At 47.8% G+C, this 21,847-nt stretch overlaps 1 protein-coding gene across 1 annotated transcript in view; it reads left to right on the top strand.

Annotated features, from left to right (window-relative positions):
- The first annotated feature begins 275 nt into the window (after positions 1-275).
- ATRN (attractin) overlaps positions 276-21,847 on the top strand; it is a 145,936-nt gene continuing 124,364 nt past the window's right edge. The window contains exon 1 of the mRNA XM_073586755.1: positions 276-594. Coding sequence (XP_073442856.1) covers positions 419-594 — 176 coding nt within the window. The 5' untranslated portion in view covers positions 276-418. The remainder of the gene's footprint in view (positions 595-21,847) is intronic.

Raw genomic sequence — 21,847 nt, 5'->3', positions numbered from 1 at the left:
CCCACAGATGATTACTATACAGTGTATCCTCCCACAGATTATCACTATACAGTCTGTCCTCCTATAGCTGAGCTCTCTGCTCCTGTAGCTTCCTCTTGGTGCAGCAGCACCTGTGAGGAGGGCGCCACCTCTGGGTGGTGTTAGTCCTGTACACATGTCCTATGTGTATGGCCTGAGAGTGGAGGAAGCTCCCAGGGTCTCCATGGAGACGGCGCAGCGCAGACCACTGAGGAGCGCTGCGGTGACGCGGCTGACGCTCCCCTGTCCTGTAGTCTGAGTGGTTGCTTCTAGAATGGAGCTCAGGGCACACGTGACCGCGCCGAGCCCCGCCCCCGGGTCAGGCCTGGCAGCCCGGTGACGACATCGGAGTGAGCGGAGGAGAAAGCCCCGGAGTGAGCGCGCCGGCCCCGGGAGAGACATGCGGACTGCGGCGCTGCTGCTCGTCCTGCTCCAGCTGTCCGTGTGCCCGGTGCTGGAGGCCAAGGAGTGCGACAAGCCCTGTATGAACGGCGTGTGCCAGCCCGGCAGCGGCCAGTGCCAGTGCGAGCCCGGCTGGACCGGAGAGCAGTGCCAGCACTGCGGGGGGAGGTTCAGGTGAGAGCGGAGAGGAGCCCGGCCGGGACACTGGCTGCGGACACACTGGGTGTCATAGATACAGTGTGTATGTGTGTATACAGTGAGTGTGTACTGTGTGTATACAGTGAGTGTGTACTGTGTGTATACAGTGAGTGTGTACTGTGTGTATACAGTGAGTGTGTACTGTGTGTGTATACAGTGAGTGTGTACTGTGTGTATACAGTGTGTGTGTATGTGTGTATACAGTGAGTGTGTACTGTGTGTATACAGTGTGTGTGTATGTGTGTATACAGTGAGTGTGTACTGTGTGTATACAGTGAGTGTGTACTGTGTGTGTATACAGTGAGTGTGTACTGTGTGTATACAGTGAGTGTGTACTGTGTGTATACAGTGAGTGTGTACTGTGTGTGTATACAGTGAGTGTGTACTGTGTGTATACAGTGAGTGTGTACTGTGTGTATACAGTGAGTGTGTACTGTGTGTATACAGTGAGTGTGTACTGTGTGTGTACAGTGAGTGTGTACTGTGTGTGTATACAGTGAGTGTGTACTGTGTGTATACAGTGTGTGTGTGTATACAGTGAGTGTGTACTGTGTGTATACAGTGAGTGTGTACTGTGTGTGTACAGTGAGTGTGTATGTGTGTATACAGTGAGTGTGTACTGTGTGTACTGTGTGTGTACAGTGAGTGTGTACTGTGTGTGTATACAGTGAGTGTGTACTGTGTGTATACAGTGTGTGTGTATGTGTGTATACAGTGAGTGTGTACTGTGTGTATACAGTGAGTGTGTACTGTGTGTGTACAGTGAGTGTGTACTGTGTGTGTATACAGTGAGTGTGTACTGTGTGTATACAGTGTGTGTGTATGTGTGTATACAGTGAGTGTGTACTGTGTGTATACAGTGTGTGTGTACTGTGTGTATATACAGTGTGTGTGTACTGTGTGTATACAGTGAGTGTGTACTGTGTGTATATACAGTGTGTGTGTACTGTGTGTATACAGTGAGTGTGTACTGTGTATATACAGTGAGTGTGTACTGTGTGTATACAGTGAGTGTGTACAGTGAGTGTGTACTGTGTGTGTATACAGTGAGTGTGTACTGTGTGTATACAGTGTGTGTGTACTATGTGTGTATACAGTGAGTGTGTACTATGTGTGTGTACTGTGTGTATACAGTGTGTGTGTACTGTGTGTATACAGTGTGTGTGTACTGTGTGTATACAGTGTGTGTGTAGTGTGTGTGTACTGTGTGTATACAGTGAGTGTGTACTATGTGTGTGTACTGTGTGTATACAGTGTGTATACAGTGTGTGTGTACTGTGTGTATACAGTGTGTGTGTACTGTGTGTATACAGTGTGTGTGTACTGTGTGTGTACTGTGTGTATACAGTGAGTGTATACAGTGAGTGTGTACTATGTGTGTGTACTGTGTGTATACAGTGAGTGTGTACTATGTGTGTGTACTGTGTGTATACAGTGTGTGTGTGTACTATGTGTGTATACAGTGAGTGTGTACTGTGTATACAGTGTGTGTGTACTGTGTGTGTACTGTGTGTATACAGTGTGTGTACTATGTGTGTATACAGTGAGTGTGTACTGTGTGTATACAGTGTGTGTGTACTGTGTGTGTACTGTGTGTATACTGTGAGTGTGTACTGTGTGTATACAGTGTGTGTGTACTATGTGTATATACAGTGTGTGTGTACTGTGTGTGTACTATGTGTGTATACAGTGAGTGTGTACTGTGTATACAGTGTGTGTGTACTGTGTGTATACAGTGTGTGTACTGTGTGTACAGTGTGTACAGTGTGTGTGTACAGTGTGTGTGTACTGTGTGTGTACTATGTGTGTATACAGTGAGTGTGTACTGTGTATACAGTGTTTGTGTACTGTGTGTATACAGTGTGTGTACTGTGTATACAGTGTGTGTGTACTGTGTATACAGTGTGTGTGTACTGTGTGTGTACTGTGTGTATACAGTGAGTGTGTACTGTGTGTATACAGTGAGTGTGTACTATGTGTGTGTACTGTGTGTATACAGTGAGTGTGTACTATGTGTGTGTACTGTGTGTATACAGTGTGTGTGTGTACTATGTGTGTATACAGTGAGTGTGTACTGTGTATACAGTGTGTGTGTACTGTGTGTGTACTGTGTGTATACAGTGTGTGTGTACTATGTGTGTATACAGTGAGTGTGTACTGTGTATACAGTGAGTGTGTACTGTGTATACAGTGTGTGTGTACTGTGTGTATACAGTGTGTGTGTACTGTGTGTGTACTGTGTGTATACAGTGAGTGTGTACTGTGTGTATACAGTGTGTGTGTACTATGTGTGTATACAGTGAGTGTGTACTGTGTGTATACAGTGTGTGTGTACTATGTGTGTATACAGTGAGTGTGTACTGTGTATACAGTGTGTGTGTACTGTGTGTATACAGTGTGTGTACTGTGTGTACAGTGTGTGTGTACAGTGTGTGTGTACAGTGTGTGTATACAGTGTGTGTGTACTGTGTGTACAGTGTGTGTGTGTACTGTGTGTGTACTATGTGTGTATACAGTGAGTGTGTACTGTGTATACAGTGTGTGTGTACTGTGTGTATACAGTGTGTGTACTGTGTATACAGTGTGTGTGTACTGTGTATACAGTGTGTGTGTACAGTGTGTGTACTGTGTGTGTACTATGTGTATATACAGTGTGTGTGTACTATGTGTATATACAGTGTGTGTGTACTGTGTGTGTATACAGTGAGTGTGTACTGTGTATACAGTGTGTGTGTACTGTGTATACAGTGTGTGTGTACTGTGTGTATATAGTGTGTGTGTACTGTGTGTGTATACAGTGAGTGTGTATACAGTGTGTGTGTATACAGTGTGTGTGTACTGTGTATACAGTGTGTGTGTACTGTGTATACAGTGTGTGTGTACTGTGTATACAGTGTGTACTGTGTATACAGTGTGTGTGTACTGTGTATACAGTGTGTACTGTGTATACAGTGTGTACTGTGTATACAGTGTGTGTGTACTGTGTATACAGTGTGTGTGTACTGTGTGTGTATACATTGTGTGTACTGTGTATACAGTGTGTGTACTGTGTATACAGTGTGTGTACTGTGTGTGTATACATTGTGTGTGTACTGTGTGTGTATACATTGTGTGTGTACTGTGTGTATACAGTGTGTGTGTACTGTGTGTGTATACAGTGAGTGTGTACTGTGTATACAGTGTGTGTGTACTGTGTGTATACAGTGTGTGTGTACTGTGTGTATACAGTGTGTGTGTACTGTGTGTATACAGTGTGTGTGTACTGTGTGTATACAGTGTGTGTGTGTACTGTGTATACAGTGAGTGTGTACTGTGTGTGTGTATACAGTGTGTGTACTGTGTGTATATACAGTGTGTGTACTGTGTATACAGTGTGTGTGTACTGTGTGTGTATACAGTGTGTGTACTGTGTGTATATACAGTGTGTGTACTGTGTGTATATACAGTGTGTGTACTGTGTGTATATACAGTGTGTGTACTGTGTGTATATACAGTGTGTGTGTACTGTGTATACAGTGTGTGTGTACTGTGTATACAGTGTGTACTGTGTGTGTGTACTGTGTGTGTGTACTGTGTATATACAGCGTGTGTGTACTGTGTATATACAGTGTGTGTGTGTGTATACAGTGTGTGTATTGTGTATATACAGTGTGTGTGTACTGTGTGTATACAGTGTGTGTGTATACAGTGTGTGTGTACTGTGTGTATACAGTGTGTGTGTACTGTGTGTATACAGTGTGTATTGTGTATATACAGTGTGTGTATATACAGTGTGTGTGTGTACTGTGTGTATACAGTGTGTGTGTGTACTGTGTATATACAGTGTGTGTGTACTGTGTATATACAGTGTGTGTGTACTGTGTATATACAGTGTGTGTGTGCACTGTGTGTACAGTGTGTACTGTGTATAGTGTGTGTACTGTGTATATACAGTGTGTGTGTATACAGTGTGTGTACTGTGTGTATATATACAATGTGTGTGTACTGTCTATATACAGTGTGTGTACTGTCTATATACAGTGTGTGTACTGTGTGTATATACAATGTGTGTGTACTGTCTATATACAGTGTGTGTACTGTGTGTATATACAATGTGTGTGTACTGTGTCTATATACATTGTGTGTATGTACTGTGTGTACAGTGTGTGCACTGTGTATATACATTGTGTGTATATACAGTGTGTGCACTGTGTATATACATTGTGTGTATATACAGTGTGTGCACTGTGTATATACATTGTGTGTATATACAGTGTGTGCACTGTGTATATACATTGTGTGTATATACAGTGTGTGCACTGTGTATATACATTGTGTGTATATACAGTGTGTGCACTGTGTATATACATTGTGTGTATATACAGTGTGTGCACTGTGTATATACATTGTGTGTATATACAGTGTGTGCACTGTGTATATACATTGTGTGTATATACAGTGTGTGCACTGTGTATATACATTGTGTGTATATACAGTGTGTGCACTGTGTATATACATTGTGTGTATATACAGTGTGTGCACTGTGTATATACATTGTGTGTATATACAGTGTGTGCACTGTGTATATACATTGTGTGTATATACAGTGTGTGCACTGTGTATATACATTGTGTGTATATACAGTGTGTATGTGTACTGTTTATACGGTGTGTACTGTGTATATGCAGTGTGTACTGTGTGTATATACATTGTATGTATATACTGTGTATATACAGTGTGTGTACTGTGTATTTACAGTGTGTATATACAGTGTGTATACAGTGTGTGTGTACTGTGTGTATACAGTGTGTGTGTGTGTACTGTGTGTATAGTGTGTGTATAGTGTGTGTACTGTGTGTATACAGTGTGTGTACTGTGTGTATACAGTGTGTGTGTGTACAGTGTGTGTGTGTACAGTGTGTGTGTGTACAGTGTGTGTGTGTACAGTGTGTGTGTGTACAGTGTGTGTGTGTACAGTGTGTGTGTGTACAGTGTGTGTGTGTACAGTGTGTGTGTGTACAGTGTGTGTGTGTACTGTGTGTGTGTGTACAGTGTGTGTGTACTGTTTGTGTACTGTGTGTATACAGTGTGTGTGTGTACTGTGTGTATACAGTGTGTGTGTGTACTGTGTGTATACAGTGTGTGTGTACTGTGTGTATACAGTGTGTGTGTGTGTACTGTGTATACAGTGTGTGTGTGTGTACTGTGTATACAGTGTGTGTGTGTACTGTGTGTATACAGTGTGTGTACTGTGTGTATACAGTGTGTGTGTGTACTGTGTGTATACAGTGTGTGTGTGTACAGTGTGTGTGTGTGTGTACTGTGTATACAGTGTGTGTGTGTACTGTGTATACAGTGTGTGTGTGTACTGTGTATACAGTGTGTGTGTGTACTGTGTATACAGTGTGTGTGTGTGTACTGTGTATACAGTGTGTGTGTGTGTGTACTGTGTATACAGTGTGTGTGTGTATACAGTGTGTGTGTATACAGTGTGTGTGTGTACTGTGTGTATACAATGTGTGTGTGTGTACTGTGTGTATACAGTGTGTGTGTGTACTGTGTGTATACAGTGTGTGTGTGTACTGTGTGTGTGTTGTGTGTATATACATTGTGTGTGTACTGTGCGTATATACATTGTGTGTGTACTGTGTGTATATACATTGTGTGTGTACTGTGTGTATATGCACTGCAGTGTGTGTGCTGTGTGTGTACTGTGTGTATACAGTGTGTACTGTGTGTATACAGTGTGTACTGTGTGTATACAGTGTGTACTGTGTATATACAGTGTGTGTACTGTGTATATACAGTGTGTACTGTGTACTGTGTATATACAGTGTGTGTATACAGTGTGTGTACTGTGTATATGCAGTGTGTATACAGTGTGTGTACTGTGTATATAATGTGTCTGTACTGTTTATACAGTGTACTGTGTGTATACAGTGTGTATAGTGTGTGTACTGTGTATACAGTGCGTGTGTGTATACAGTGCGTGTGTGTACTGTGTATACAGTGCGTGTGTGTATACAGTGCGTGTGTGTATACAGTGCGTGTACTGTGAATATACAATGTGATATATAGTGTGTGTGATATACAGTGTGTGTACTGTGTATATACAATGTGATATATGTGTGTGATATACAGTGTGTATACTGTGTATATACTGGGTGTTATATTTACAGTGTGTGTACTGTGTATATACTGGGTGTCATATGCAGTGTGTGATATACAGTGTGTGTTTGTCTGATATAATGTCTGCTTTGTATATACAGTGTGTGCGTGCTGTGTATATACTGCATGTCATACTCGCTGTGATATAGTGTGTTATATATACAGTGCATGTATTGTTTTTATACTCATAGTGTGTGACATATAGTGTGTACTGTGTATTTACTGTGTGCAAAATATACAGTGTGTGATATTTAGTGTACTGTATATATACAGTGTGTCATACTGTGTGTGATACAGTGTGTACTGAGTATATACCGTGTGTGATATATACAGTGTGTGTACTGTGAATATACTGCCATCATACTGGGTGTGATATATTGTGTGTGATATTCAGTGTGTACTGAGTATATTCTACGTGTCACACTGGGTATGATATATACTGTATGCTGTGTGATATTCAGTGTGTACTGAGTATATTCTACGTGTCGCACTGGGTATGATATATACTGTATGCTGTGTATAGTGTGTGATATACGGTGTGTATGTATATGCTGTATTTACATACTGCGTCTATAGTATAGGAGTACAGTGTGTGTGTCAAAGTATCATACCATGTGATATATAGTGCTTATGTGTGCTATGTATATTCTGTGATATATATATATATATATATATATATATATATATTGTGTATATATATATATATAATATTAGTGTATACTGTGTATGCGTGGTATAGTGTATTTATAATGTATAGTGCGTGATATACTGTATTATACTGTATTTATCGTGTGTATGTATATTTACATACTGTGCATATTGTGTGTGCTGTTCATATACTGTATACTAGTGTATATGTGTAGTGATATACTGTGTATACAGCGTGCATGCTGTATATTTACCCTGTAATGTGTATAGTGTGAGTGATACTCTGTATAGTGTGTGAGCTGTTTATTGTGAATGATACTGAGCGTATATATTGTGCATATCCTACATTTATAGTGTTTACTTGGCAGCGTGTTATACTGCATATAGTGTGTAAATAATCACATACTGTATAGTGTACTGACTGTGGACTGTATGTAGTGTGTGATATACTGAACATGGGTTTGTAGCAAGCAAGTCATGCCAGACTAATCTAATTTCCTTCTATGATGGAATCAATGACTGGGTGGATCAGGGAAATGCAGTATATCTCAACTTCAGCAAAGCATTTGATAAAGTATCTCACACAATCCTTATTGAAAAAAGGACTAAGTATGGAATGGACAAGGCTACGGTTAGGTGGATTCATAACTGGCTCAGTGATTGTACGCAAAGAGTGGTAATTAATGGTTGCATATCAATTGGAATAGTGTTTCAAGTGGGGTACCACAAGGCTCTGTCCAGGCCCCAGTGTTGTTCAACTTTTTTTTTTTTTCTTTTTTTATACATTATTTAGAAAATTTCAATAATATAACAGGAAAGGAAAATTCCATTTTCCAGAAATAGTAAAAGAAAGAATGAGATTAAAACAAACAAACAATCGTAATAAACCATTTATTATCTAGATAAGGGAACTGAAGGTAAACCAACCAAATTTGCAGATGACAACACAAAGCTAGGAGTGATAGGCAACACTAGAGAAGACAGGTTTCATAAGGATCTAGATAAGCTTGAACATTGGGCAGTGATAGAATGGTGTTTAACAGGGAGATAAGCAAGATTCTACACCTGGGCAAGAAGACCAAAAATTACATCTACAGAATGGGAGGAATAGAACTAAGCAACAGCACGTGTGAAAAAGACTTGGATATGCTAATAGATCACAGACTGAATGAGTCAACAGTGTGATGCAGCAGCAAAAAATGCAAACACAATTCTAGGATGTATTAAGAGAAGCATAGAGCCTAGATCACATGAAGTCATTATCCCCCTCTACTCCTCTTTGGTCAGACCTCATCTGGAATACTGTGTCCAGTTCTGGGCACCACATTGTAAAAAAAGACATCAAAAACCTGGAGCAAGTTCAGAGAAGAGCTGACGGGATGGTGAGCCGGCTGCAAACTATGGCCTACGAGGAACAGTTAACCCCTTCACGACCCAGGACGCCTACGTAGGCGTCATGAAAAGTCGTGCCCAAACGGCCCATGACGCCCCCGTAGGCGTCATGCTATAAATAGCGTTCCTGCGTGTCGGGTGACCGGGGTCACTGAAATGTCACCCGACCCGCAGATACAGGACAACATGCAGTTAAGCCCAGGGGGGTGGCTTTGCACCCACGTGGTTAGGATCGCTCTGTTGGCTGTTAAAAGTGAAACAGCCAATCAGAGCGATAGTAATATTTCATGAATGAAATCTGATGAAATATTACAATCCAGTCATGGCCGATGCTGCACTAGCATCGGACATGGCTGGAGACACTAACATGACCCCCCCCCCCCCCACAGCGGGCGGTGGCGATCGGCCCCCACCACGGACTGACGGCAGCAATGGGCCGCTGCAGTCACGATCTACTCCCCCTCCCCTTCCCTCCTGTCCCCCCCGCTGTCCGATTCCCCCCCTCACCCTTCGCGGTACATTCTATGTCCTGCTTTGCCTCCCGGTGTCCCACCGTCCCTCCTGCATGGGCGCCACCATCTTGGAAAATGGCGGGCGCATGCACAGTGCGCCCGCTGGCATTTCCCGGCTGGAGATTCATTTTTTTTTTATTTTGATCACTGTGATAAACTCTCACAGTGATCAGAATAAAAAAAAGTAAATCACCCTCCTTATCACCCCCATAGGCAGGCACATGTAATAAAATAAAGAAAATATTTTTATTTTTCAATTAAGGCTAGGGTTGGAATTAGGGTTAGGGTTGGAATTAGGGTTAACAATAGGGTTAGGGTTGGTATTAGGGTTAGGGTTTGAATTAGGGTTGGAATTAAGGTTAGGGTGGAATTAGGTTTGGGATTAGGGTAAGGGTTGGAATTAGGGTTAGGAATAGGTTTAGGAGTGGGTTGGGATTAGGGAAAGGCTTGTGGTTAGGGTTAGGGGTGTATTGGGGTTAGGGTTGTGGTTAGGGTTATGATTAGGGTTGGGATTAGGGTTAGGGGTGTGTTGGGGTTATGATTGGAGATAGAATTGAGTGGCTTCCACTGTTTAGGCACATCGGGTGGTTTCCAAACGTGACATTGCGCCACCATTTAATCCAGCCAATTTTGCGTTCACACAGTCAGTGCTCCCTCCATTCCGAGCCCCGACGTGTGCCCAAACAGTGGTTTAACAGGGGGTCTAATTTCTCCTGTTACCCTTGGAAAAATAAAAAATAGGGGGCTAAAAAAATTATTTTTGTGGAAAAAAAAAATGATTTTTTTATTTTCACGCCCGGGCATTATAAAATTCTGTGAAGCACTTGGGGGTTCAAAGTGCTCACCACACATCTAGATAAGTTCCTTGGGCGGTCTAGTTTACAAAATGGGGTCAATTGTGGGGTGTTTCCACTGTTTAGGCACATCAGGGGCTCTGCAAACGTGACATGACGCCCGCAGACCTTTCCATCAAAGTCTGCATTTCAAAACGTCACTACTTCCCTTCCGAGCCCTCACGTGTGCTCATACAGTGGTCATCCCCCCACATATGGGGTACCAGCGTACTCAGGACAAACTGGACAACAACTTTTGTGGTCCAACTTATCTTGGTTCCCTTGGGAAAATAAAAATTAGCTAGCTAAAATACAATTTTTGAGGGAAAAAAATGATTTTTTATTGTCTCTGCTTTGCGTTATAATCTTCTGTGAAGCACTTGGGGGTTCAAAGTGCTCACTACACATCTAGATAAGTTCCTTCGGGGGTCTAGTTTCCAAAATGAGGTCACTTGTGTAGGAGCTCCAATGTTTAGGTACATCAGGGACTCTCCAAACACGACATGGCAACCGCTAAATATTCCAGCATATTTTCCATTCAAAAAGTCAAATGGCGGTCCTTCCCTTACGGGCCCTGCCGTGCGCCCAAACAGTGGTTTATGACCACATATGAGAGGTATCGGTGTACTCAGGAGAAATTGCCCAACAAATTTTAGGATCCATTTTATTCTGTTGCCCAGGTGAAAATGACAAAAATTGATGCTAAAGGAAAATTTTTGTTGGAAAAGTTAAAATGTCCATTTTTTCCTTCCATGTTGGTTTAGTCCCTGTGAAGCACGTGAAGGGTTAATAATCTTCTTGAATGTAGTTTTGAGTAGCTTGAGGGGTGCAGTTTTTATAATGGTGTCACTTTTGGGTATTTTCTGCCATATAGACCCCTCAAAGTGACTTCAAATGTGAGGTGGTCCCAAAAAAAAATGGTTTTGTAAATTTTGTTGTAAAAATGAGAAATCGCTGGTCAACTTTTAACCCTTATAACGTCCTAACAAAAAAAAATTTGTTTCCAAAATTGTGCTGATGTAAAGTAGACATGTGGAAAATGTTATTTATTAACTATTTTGTGTCACCTAACTCTCTGGTTTAACAGAATAAAAATTCAAAATTTGAAAATTGCGAAATTTTCAAAATTTTCGCCAGATTTCCATTTTTTTTCACAAATAAACGCAAAAATTATTGACCTAAATTTACCACTAACATGAAGCCCAATATGTCACGAAAAAACCGTCTCAGAATCGCTAGGATCCATTGAAGCGTTCCAGAGTTATTACCTCATAAAGGGACACTGGTCAGAAATGCAAAAAATGGCCTGGTCATGAAGGGGTTAAAGGATCTGGGAATGTTTAGGTGGCAAAAAAGAAGGCTAAGGCTGCGTCCCCATGGTCAGTAATCAGCAGCGCTTTGAACGCAGCACATATCCACTGCGTCTATAGTGCTTCCGGCTTTTGAACGCAGGTGAATCCGCATGTGTTCATTCAACCGTGCTGAATCACTGCGTTCAATACATTGGATGGGTGAAATTTATCTTGTGGAGACGCGAGTCTTGGCAAGATAAATTGACTTGCTGCGGTCTGGAAAGACGCGATGCATGTCTGTCTCGGCTGGTGAGCCGTGGGCGTTGGTGCACGCATAGTGGACATGGGATTTCTTGAAATCCCATCCACTATGCTGTAACATCTGGACGCAGTGGATGTACACAGCGTCCAACCCGCAGCGCTTACTGACCGTGGGAACATACCCTTAGAGGAGACTTAATTGCTGTCTACAAATATCTCAAGGGCTGTCACATTGTAGAAGGATCATCTTTATTTTCATTTGCACATGGAAACACGAGAAGCAATGGGATAACACCGAAAGGGAGACGATACAGGTTAGATATTAGAAAATACTTTTTGACAGTGAGGGAACAAGCTGCCACGAGAGGTGGTGAGTTCTCATCAATGGAAGTCTTCAGACAGAGGCTGGACAGACATCTGTCTGAGATGGTTTAGTGAATCCTGCAGGGGGTTGGAGCAGATGGCCCAGGAGGTCCCTTCCAACTCTACCATTCTATGATTCTATGTAGTATATATAGTGTGTGTCATATTGAGTATATAGTGTGTGCTGTATACACTGTGTACAGAATTGTTAGGCATCTACAGGGCTGTCATCAGTTGAAAGGGTTAATAATTGAGACCTGGATATGTCGGAGTCTCATTTTTTCTCTTTTTTAGCGTTTCTGTGACTTAATGAGAAGTGTAAGCTTCTCCTCTCGGTTGTTTCTTTCCTTCTGTTACATGAGAATAAGAACTAACCGCTCAATGTACAAAACACATTTCTAACATTTCCCCCTGAATGGGCTGCCCGGACCCTGACCCGAGACTGTTCTGACCGGAGACTGTCCTGCCCAGACGCTGTCCGGAGACTGTTCTGCCCGACACTGACACGAGACTGTTCTGCCCGGACCCTGAGCAGAGACTGTTCTGCCCGGACCCTGACCCGAGACTCTTCTGCCAGGACGCTGAGCAGAGACTGTTCTGCCCGGACCCTGAGCAGAGACTGTTCTGACGGGAGACTGTTCTGCCCGAACGCTGACGGTAGACTGTTCTGCCCGGACGCTGACGGTAGACTGTTCTGCCCGGACGCTGACGGTAGACTGTTCTGCCCGGACGCTGACGGGAGACTGTTCTGCCCGGACGCTGACGGGAGACTGTTCTGCCCGGACGCTGACGGGAGACTGTTCTGCCCGGACGCTGACGGGAGACTGTTCTGCCCGGACGCTGGCGGGAGACTGTTCTGCCCGGACGCTGGCGGGAGACTGTTCTGCCCGGACGCTGGCGGGAGACTGTTCTGCCCGGACGCTGGCGGGAGACTGTTCTGCCCGGACGCTGGCGGGAGACTGTTCTGCCCGGACGCTGGCGGGAGACTGTTCTGCCCGGACGCTGGCGGGAGACTGTTCTGCCCGGACGCTGGCGGGAGACTGTTCTGCCCGGACGCTGGCGGGAGACTGTTCTGCCCGGACGCTGGCGGGAGACTGTTCTGCCCGGACGCTGGCGGGAGACTGTTCTGCCCGGACGCTGGCGGGAGACTGTTCTGCCCGGACGCTGGCGGGAGACTGTTCTGCCCGGACGCTGGCGGGAGACTGTTCTGCCCGGACGCTGGCGGGAGACTGTTCTGCCCGGACGCTGGCGGGAGACTGTTCTGCCCGGACGCTGGCGGGAGACTGTTCTGCCCGGACGCTGGCGGGAGACTGTTCTGCCCGGACGCTGGCGGGAGACTGTTCTGCCCGGACGCTGGCGGGAGACTGTTCTGCCCGGACGCTGGCGGGAGACTGTTCTGCCCGGACGCTGGCGGGAGACTGTTCTGCCCGGACGCTGGCGGGAGACTGTTCTGCCCGGACGCTGGCGGGAGACTGTTCTGCCCGGACGCTGGCGGGAGACTGTTCTGCCCGGACGCTGGCGGGAGACTGTTCTGCCCGGACGCTGGCGGGAGACTGTTCTGCCCGGACGCTGGCGGGAGACTGTTCTGCCCGGACGCTGGCGGGAGACTGTTCTGCCCGGACGCTGGCGGGAGACTGTTCTGCCCGGACGCTGGCGGGAGACTGTTCTGCCCGGACGCTGGCGGGAGACTGTTCTGCCCGGACGCTGGCGGGAGACTGTTCTGCCCGGACGCTGGCGGGAGACTGTTCTGCCCGGACGCTGGCGGGAGACTGTTCTGCCCGGACGCTGGCGGGAGACTGTTCTGCCCGGACCTCTCCCTTTTGTGATTTTTATTGTATAATCAGTTATTTTACAAGCAATATAACCTGTATTTTCTCTGCTGTCACTGGGAGCGGCCATGTTTAGATGCTGGGGTATAGGTGTCAGAGTACGGCAGCCCCATACATAGGAGCCTGTGGTCAGTGATTGCCCTCCTGTACTGTGCGTGCCCCCCGTCCACTCCACAGCTGTGGGGGGAAGCCAGGCGCCATATTGGTGAAGTCTAGAGCGCTGCTCTGAGCTACAACGTCCCCGTGTCACCGCTCAGTATTCAGCGGCGAGTGGTGGCAGGAGGGCTGGGCAGCGGTTGTCAGCAAAGCATCAGGGCGACGAGCGGTGAGTGCAGGTCGGCAGCCTGACATTGTACTACTAATCCCAGGCTACTGAGCTGTTCTCACTGCTGCAGGCTGCCCTGAGACTAGTAGTACAATCCCCGGCTGTAATCATCCAGTGCTGTGATCAGCTCTGCTCAGTGCAAAGACTCATTCACACGTCCCACACACCACTCATGAGGCTTTACACTGAGCACGCATCTAAGCCCATCATGTGGGATGCAGCCGTGCATCTAAGCCCATCATGTGGGATGCAGCCGTGCATCTAAGCCCATCATGTGGGATGCAGCCGTGCATCTAAGCCCATCATGTGGGATGCAGCCGTGCATCTAAGCCCATCATGTGGGATGCAGCCGTGCATCTAAGCCCATCATGTGGGATGCAGCCGTGCATCTAAGCCCATCATGTGGGATGCAGCCGTGCATCTAAGCCCATCATGTGGGATGCAGCCGTGCATCTAAGCCCATCATGTGGGATGCAGCCGTGCATCTAAGCCCATCATGTGGGATGCAGCCGTGCATCTAAGCCCATCATGTGGGATGCAGCCGTGCATCTAAGCCCATCATGTGGGATGCAGCCGTGCATCTAAGCCCATCATGTGGGATGCAGCCGTGCATCTAAGCCCATCATGTGGGATGCAGCCGTGCATCTAAGCCCATCATGTGGGATGCAGCCGTGCATCTAAGCCCATCATGTGGGATGCAGCCGTGCATCTAAGCCCATCATGTGGGATGCAGCCGTGCATCTAAGCCCATCATGTGGGATGCAGCCGTGCATCTAAGCCCATCATGTGGGATGCAGCCGTGCATCTAAGCCCATCATGTGGGATGCAGCCGTGCATCTAAGCCCATCATGTGGGATGCAGCCGTGCATCTAAGCCCATCATGTGGGATGCAGCCGTGCATCTAAGCCCATCATGTGGGATGCAGCCGTGCATCTAAGCCCATCATGTGGGATGCAGCCGTGCATCTAAGCCCATCATGTGGGATGCAGCCGTGCATCTAAGCCCATCATGTGGGATGCAGCCGTGCATCTAAGCCCATCATGTCGGATGCAGCAGTGCATCTAAGCCCATCATGTCGTCTGCAGCAGTGCATCTAAGCCCACCATGTGGGGTGCAACCACGCATTTAAGCCCATCATGTGGGATGCAACCATTCATCTAAGCCCACCATGTGGGGTGCAACCACGCATTTAAGCCCATCATGTGGGATGCAACCATTCATCTAAGCCCATCATGTGGGATGCAGCCATACATCTAAGCCCATTATGTCGGATGCAGCAGTGCATCTAAGCCCACCATGTGGGGTGCAGCCGTGCATCTAAGCCCACCATGTGGGGTGCAGCCGTGCATTTAAGCCCATCATGTGGGATGCAACCACGCATTTAAGCCCATCATGTGGGATGCAACCATGCATCTAAGCCCATCATGTGGGATGCAGCAGTGCATCTAAGCCCATCATGTGGGGTGCAGCCGTGCATCTAAGCCCACCATGTCGTCTGCAGCAGTGCATCTAAGCCCATCATGTGGGGTGCAGCCGTTCATCTAAGCCCATCATGTGGGGTGCAGCCGTGCATCTAAGCCCATCATGTTGGATGCAGATGTGATGTGTATCCTGTTATGTGTATCTAAGCCTGTGTGATACATAGTGCAGCTCAGTTTCAGCTGACAGATTCTGTGCTGCCAGCCGCCCACACTGTAGTCACCACCTTCATGTCCTGAGCGCTCCCCTTTCTTCTCCTGGTGCAGACGCCCAGATGGGGAGGGGATTTCAGTCACATGGAGCAGACTCCGCCCACTTTTACTACAGTCGTAATGAGAGCGAGCACTACTGCATGTTTACATGGTGGCAGTGGCTCCCCCTAGTGTTTAAAAGTGGAAAATATCAAACCTCATATTTTATACCGTGAAGGAGAAAATTTACATTTTAAAAAATATTAAAACATTAACATTTTTAATTTTTAAAAATTATTTTTCATTACACAAGAAGGACCCACAAGTTGTCAGTAGGGTTTAGGTTGGGTGAGGACATGGCCGGGCCACGATTCTTCCATCCTTCCGGCCTTTCCTGGCCCTGAGCAGTGGAGACGTGTGTGCAGCGATGGAGTCTTGTGCTGCAGAACAATCAGGTGTTTCATGAAAGTTTCTTTGAACTTACTTAGCAAAAAAATGATTTTACGGCCAAATACACCAATTTAAAAGAACAAAATTGCTGACATGGCTCTCGTCTGTTATAGGTGGCTGTCCTGTGTTCTCCGTGGCTGCTCTTCTACTGAAGTTTATTTTTTGTGTGAATATTTCGGTTTTCCCCGCCACTGTGTGGGCTCGCTGGGCTGGGGTGTGGGCTTGCGGCGCTGGGCTGGGGTGTGGGCTTGCGGGCTCGCTGGGCTTGGGGTGCGGGCTCGCTGGGCTTGGGGTGCGGGCTCGCTGGGGTGTGGGCTCGTGCTGGGGGCTCGTGCTGGGCCTGTGGTGTGGGCTCGTGCTGGGCTTGTGGTGTGGGCTCGTGCTTGGCCTGTGGTGTGGGCTCGTGCTTGGCCTGTGGTGCGGGCTCGTGCTTGGCCTGTGGTGCGGGCTCGTGCTGGGCCTGTGGTGCGGGCTCGTGCTGGGCCTGTGGTGCGGGCTCGTGCTGGGCCTGTGGTGTGGGCTCGTGCTGGGCCTGTGGTGTGGGCTCGTGCTGGGCCTGTGGTGTGGGCTCGTGCTGGGCCTGTGGTGTGGGCTCGTGCTGGGCCTGTGGTGTGGGCTCGTGCTGGGCCTGTGGTGTGGGCTCGTGCTGGGCCTGTGGTGTGGGCCTGTGGTGTGGGCTCGTGCTGGGCCTGTGGTGTGGGCTCGTGCTGGGCCTGTGGTGCGGGCTCGTGCTGGGCCTGTGGTGCGGGCTCGTGCTGGGCCTGTGGTGCGGGCTCGTGCTGGGCCTGTGGTGCGGGCTCGTGCTGGGCCTGTGGTGCGGGCTCGTGCTGGGCCTGTGGTGCGGGCTCGTGCTGGGCCTGTGGTGCGGGCTCGTGCTGGGCCTGTGGTGCGGGCTCGCGGTGCTGGGCTTGGGGTGCGGGCTCGCGGTGCTGGGCTTGGGGTGCGGGCTCGCGGTGCTGGGCTTGGGGTGCGGGCTCGCGGTGCTGGGCTTGGGGTGCGGGCTCGCGGTGCTGGGCTTGGGGTGCGGGCTCGCGGTGCTGGGCTTGGGGTGCGGGCTCGCGGTGCTGGGCTTGGGGTGCGGGCTCGCGGTGCTGGGCTTGGGGTGCGGGCTCGCGGTGCTGGGCTTGGGGTGCGGGCTCGCGGTGCGGGCTCGCGGTGCTGGGCTTGGGGTGCGGGCTCGCGGTGCTGGGCTTGGGGTGCGGGCTCGCGGTGCTGGGCTTGGGGTGCGGGCTCGCGGTGCTGGGCTTGGGGTGCGGGCTCGCCGGGGCTGGGCTTGGCGTGCGGGCTCACTGGGCTGAGGTGCGGGCTCGCTGCGTTGGGCTGAGATGCGGGCTCGCGGCACTGGGCTGGGGTCCTGGCTCGCGACGCTGGGGCGGGGTCCAGGCTTGCGGTGCTGGGGTTTGGGCTTGTGACGCTGGGCTGGGGTGGGGGCTCGCCGGGCTGGGTTGTGGGCTTGTGACGCTGGGCTGGGGTGCGGGCTCGTGGCGCTGGGGTGCGGGCTCGTGGCGCTGGGGTGCGGGCTCGTGGCGCTGGGGTGTGGGCTCGTGGCGCTGGGGTTTGGGCATGCGACGCTGGGCTGGTATGTGGGCTCGCGGGGCTGGGGTGTAGGCTCGTGGGGCTGGGCTGGGGTGCGGGCTCGCGGTGCTGGGCTTGGGGTGTGGGCTCGCTGGGCTGGGCTTGGGGTGCGGGTTCGCTGGGCTGGGCTGGCCTGAGGTGCGGGCTCGCTGCACTGGGCTGGGGTCCTGGCTCGCGATGCTGGGGCGGGGTCCAGGCTTGTGGCGCTGGGGTTTGGGCTTGTGACGCTGGGTTGGGGTGCGGGCTCGTGGAGCTGGGGTTTGGGCTTGCGACGCTGGGCTGGGGTGTGGGCTTGTGGTGCTGGGGTGTGGGCTTGCCACACTGGGGTGGAGTCCGGGCTTGCCACACTGGGGTGGAGTCCGGGCTCTCGACGCTGGGGTGTGGGCTTACTGTGCTGGGCTGGGGTGCGGGCTCGCGACGCTGGGGTGTGGGCTTGCGGTGCTGGGGTGGGGTTTGGGCTTCCTGAGCGAATGTGCTGAGGATAAACCAAAAACGCGGCTCTGATAAAGGGGGTGGCACTAAGCTATGCGGTTATCCTCACTTCCCCTAACAGATGAAACAGCACTGCTCCAAAATGTGCCAACCAGAACCAGTCCAATGTCTCTGCCTAGTCTCGCGCTGTTGGTCCGTCACTGACTAATCCGAGCTGCAGCTGCTGCAGAACCTCACAGCATGCTTCAGATGTGGACATGCTCCTGTTACACGCACAGTGCGTCCGGCTCTGCCGGTGGAGCGCTCGCTGGCACCGTGCAGGCTTTCTCCTAATGGGTGTAAATCGGGTATTTTTATGCTGTCGGGGTCTCTGGTGGGCTCCGGAGTCTGCGCCGTTCTCAGGATGGGTCTTTTCCCTGGAGATGGAGGCAGCTGTCTGTGAGGGAGGCTTTCCGTGACGCTTGTACGGGGGGGGGGTCTCTCTGTGACGCACAGTGCTGTTTCAGGTTACGGTGCGTGCTGTGCGTTATTCTGGCTCTTTTGCTGTGGCGCCGGCTCTACCATTGTGGGAATGATTTGATATGACGCAGACGGTGATCGTTTTATCACATACTTAAGTCCTTTATGGCCGTCCCTGGCGGCTTACTTGTCGGGCTTGTATGACTTTGTTGTGTCATGTGGTTTAATTATGGAATTGAGGCAGGAAGCGAGACATTTCACAGTGTTATTATAAGCTACTGACACAGGTAGGGCGGCCTTGTTGGGGCTTCGTTGCTTATTATTAGCATATTGTCGTTTTAATAATAGCAAAATGTGAGAGGTAAAATAAAACGTTTTCTAAGTACAGGAAGGCTCCTCTGTCACCTGGAAAGACTCGAGGCTCTTTATACAAAGTATCGCCACAAGGTGATTAATGAGACGTGAAACATCACACTGTGCAAAAATGTGCAACCGGTAGTTAATGGTAATAACAAAAAAGTAGTCAGACCTTGTGCAGTATTGCATGGATGGTTATGTGGTAGCCTAGGTCACAGCAGTGGATCCCACGATAGCCTCCCTATAGACCAGCAATCATTTCACCAGAGGAATCGATTTTAGATTCTCAGAAGATTCTGCGACGATGCAATATGCACAGTGACAGTGCGCTCCGTTAGCAGAAGTAAGGTTACGTGGGCAGAGCAGAGACCAGCGTGGCGCCACCCCTGTAGGTGATGTCACTTACGGAGGCGGCGCTGGTCTCTGCTTTTCCTGCACAATGCTTGTTTTTTTTACAACGTGCACAGTGTGTGTTCTCTAGGCGCTTCATTACTGCTCAGAGCCGACGACGAGGGAGCGCACTGTCACTATACATATTGCACAGTTAGAAAATCTACTGAGAATCTGAAACAAAGGAGAAAGCTTACAATTAAAAATTAATTGAAGACAGTTGAGGTGACAGAATCTACTGAGCAAACACTGGAATTGACAACCCGCACATCCTCAGTACAGCAGGGTCTAGCCCAGCCGCTGGAACAGGCGTCGTAGAAAAATGCTGCTACAAAGCTACAGGAAAAAAACCCATCATTTACGCTGTGTGAACATGGCCTAAGAGCATTTTTTTCCAGTTCTTTTCACTGGCAATTGGTCAAGATATATTGAGTAAATCTTTTTGTCAGGTCCGAGGTTGTACCTTTTTCGGCCCTTGGTGGCGATGGGGCTGTGCTTATATACAGCAACCAATCTGAAGAAGCCGAGCTGCAGATGAATACCTTAAACCCCCTGGAAAGCCTTGGTGTACAGTCATATGTAAAAGTTTGGGCACCCCTATTAATGTTAACCTTTTTTCTTTATAACAATTTTGGTTTTTGCAACAGCTATTTTAGTTTCATATATCTAATAACTGATGGACTCAGTTATATTTCTGGATTCAAATGAGGTTTATTGTACTAACAGAAAATATGCAATCTGCATTTAAACAAAATGTGACCGGTGCAAAAGTATGGGCACCCTTATTTTCTTGATTTGAACACTCCTAACTACTTTTTACTGACTTCCTGAAGCACTAAATTGGTTTTGTAACCTCATTGAGCTTTGAACTTCATAGCCAGGTGTATCAAATCATGAGAAAAGGTATTTAAGGTGGCCACTTGCAAGTAGTTCTCCTATTTGATTCTCCTATGAAGAGTGGCATCATGGGCTCCTCAAAACAACTCTCAAATGATCTGAAAGCAAAGATTATTCAACATAGCTTTTCAGGGGAAGGATACAAAAAGTTGTCTCAGAGATTTAACCTGTCGGTTTCCACTGTGAGGAACATAGTAAGGAAATGGAAGAACACAGGTACAGTTCTTGTTGAGCCCAGAAGTGGCAGGCCAAGAAAATTATCAGAAAGGCAGAGAAGAAGAATGGTGAGAACAGTCAAGGACAATCCACAGACCACCTCCAAAGACCTGCAGCAGCATCATCTTGCTGCAGATGGTGTCACTGTGCACCGGTTAACAATACAGCGCACTTTGCACAACGAGAAGCTGTATGGGAGAGTGATGCGAAAGAAGCCGTTTCTGCAAGCACGCCACAAACAGAGTCGCCTGAGGTATGCAAAAGCACATTTGGACAAGCCAGTTACATTTTGGAAGAAGGTCCTGTGGACTGCTGAAACAAAGATTGACTTGTTTGGTCATACAAAAAGGCGTTATGCATGGAGGCTAAAAAACACAGCATTCCAAGAAAAACACTTGCTACCCACAGTAAAATTTGGTGGAAGTTCCATCATGCTTTGGGGCTGTGTGGCCAATGCCGGCACCGGGAATCTTGTTAAAGTTGAGGGTCGCATGGATTCAACTCAGTATCAGCAGATTCCTGACAATAATGTGCAAGAATCAGTGACGAAGTTGAAGTTACGCAGGGGATGGATATTTCAGCAAGACAATGATCCAAAACACCGCTCCAAATCTACTCAGGCATTCATGCAGAGGAATAATTACAATGTTCTGGAATGGCCATCCCAGTCCCCAGACCTGAATATCATTGAACATCTGTGGGATGATTTGAAGCGGGCTGTCCATGCTCGGCGACCATCAAACTTAACTGAACTGGAATTGTTTTGTAAACAGGAATGGTCACAAATACCTTCATCCAGGATCCAGGAGCTCATTAATAGCTACAGGAAGCGACTAGAGGCTGTTATTTTTGCAAAAGGAGGATCTACGAAATATTAATGTCACTTTTATGTTGAGGTGCCCATACTTTTGCACCGGTCAAATTTTGTTAAAATGCAGATTGCACATTTTCTGTTAGTACAATAAACCTCATTTGAATCCAGAAATATAACTGAGTCCATCAGTTATTAGATATATGAAACTGAAATAGCTGTTGCAAAAACCAAAATTGTTATAAAGAAAAAAGGTTAACATTAATAGGGGTGCCCAAATTTTAACATATGACTGTACTGGGCGAGTTTAACAAAAAAAAAAAAAGAAAAAAAAAGTTTTTGAACTTCTTTAAAAGTTTGATTCATTTAA

Source organism: Dendrobates tinctorius, unplaced genomic scaffold (assembly GCF_039654945.1).
Source record: "Dendrobates tinctorius isolate UK_male_01 unplaced genomic scaffold, ASM3965494v1 ptg000095l, whole genome shotgun sequence".
In the NCBI taxonomy this organism is placed as follows: Eukaryota; Metazoa; Chordata; class Amphibia; order Anura; family Dendrobatidae; genus Dendrobates; species Dendrobates tinctorius.
The sequence above is the reverse complement of the archived record's forward strand: the minus strand, read 5'-3'. Positions and strand labels throughout refer to the sequence as shown.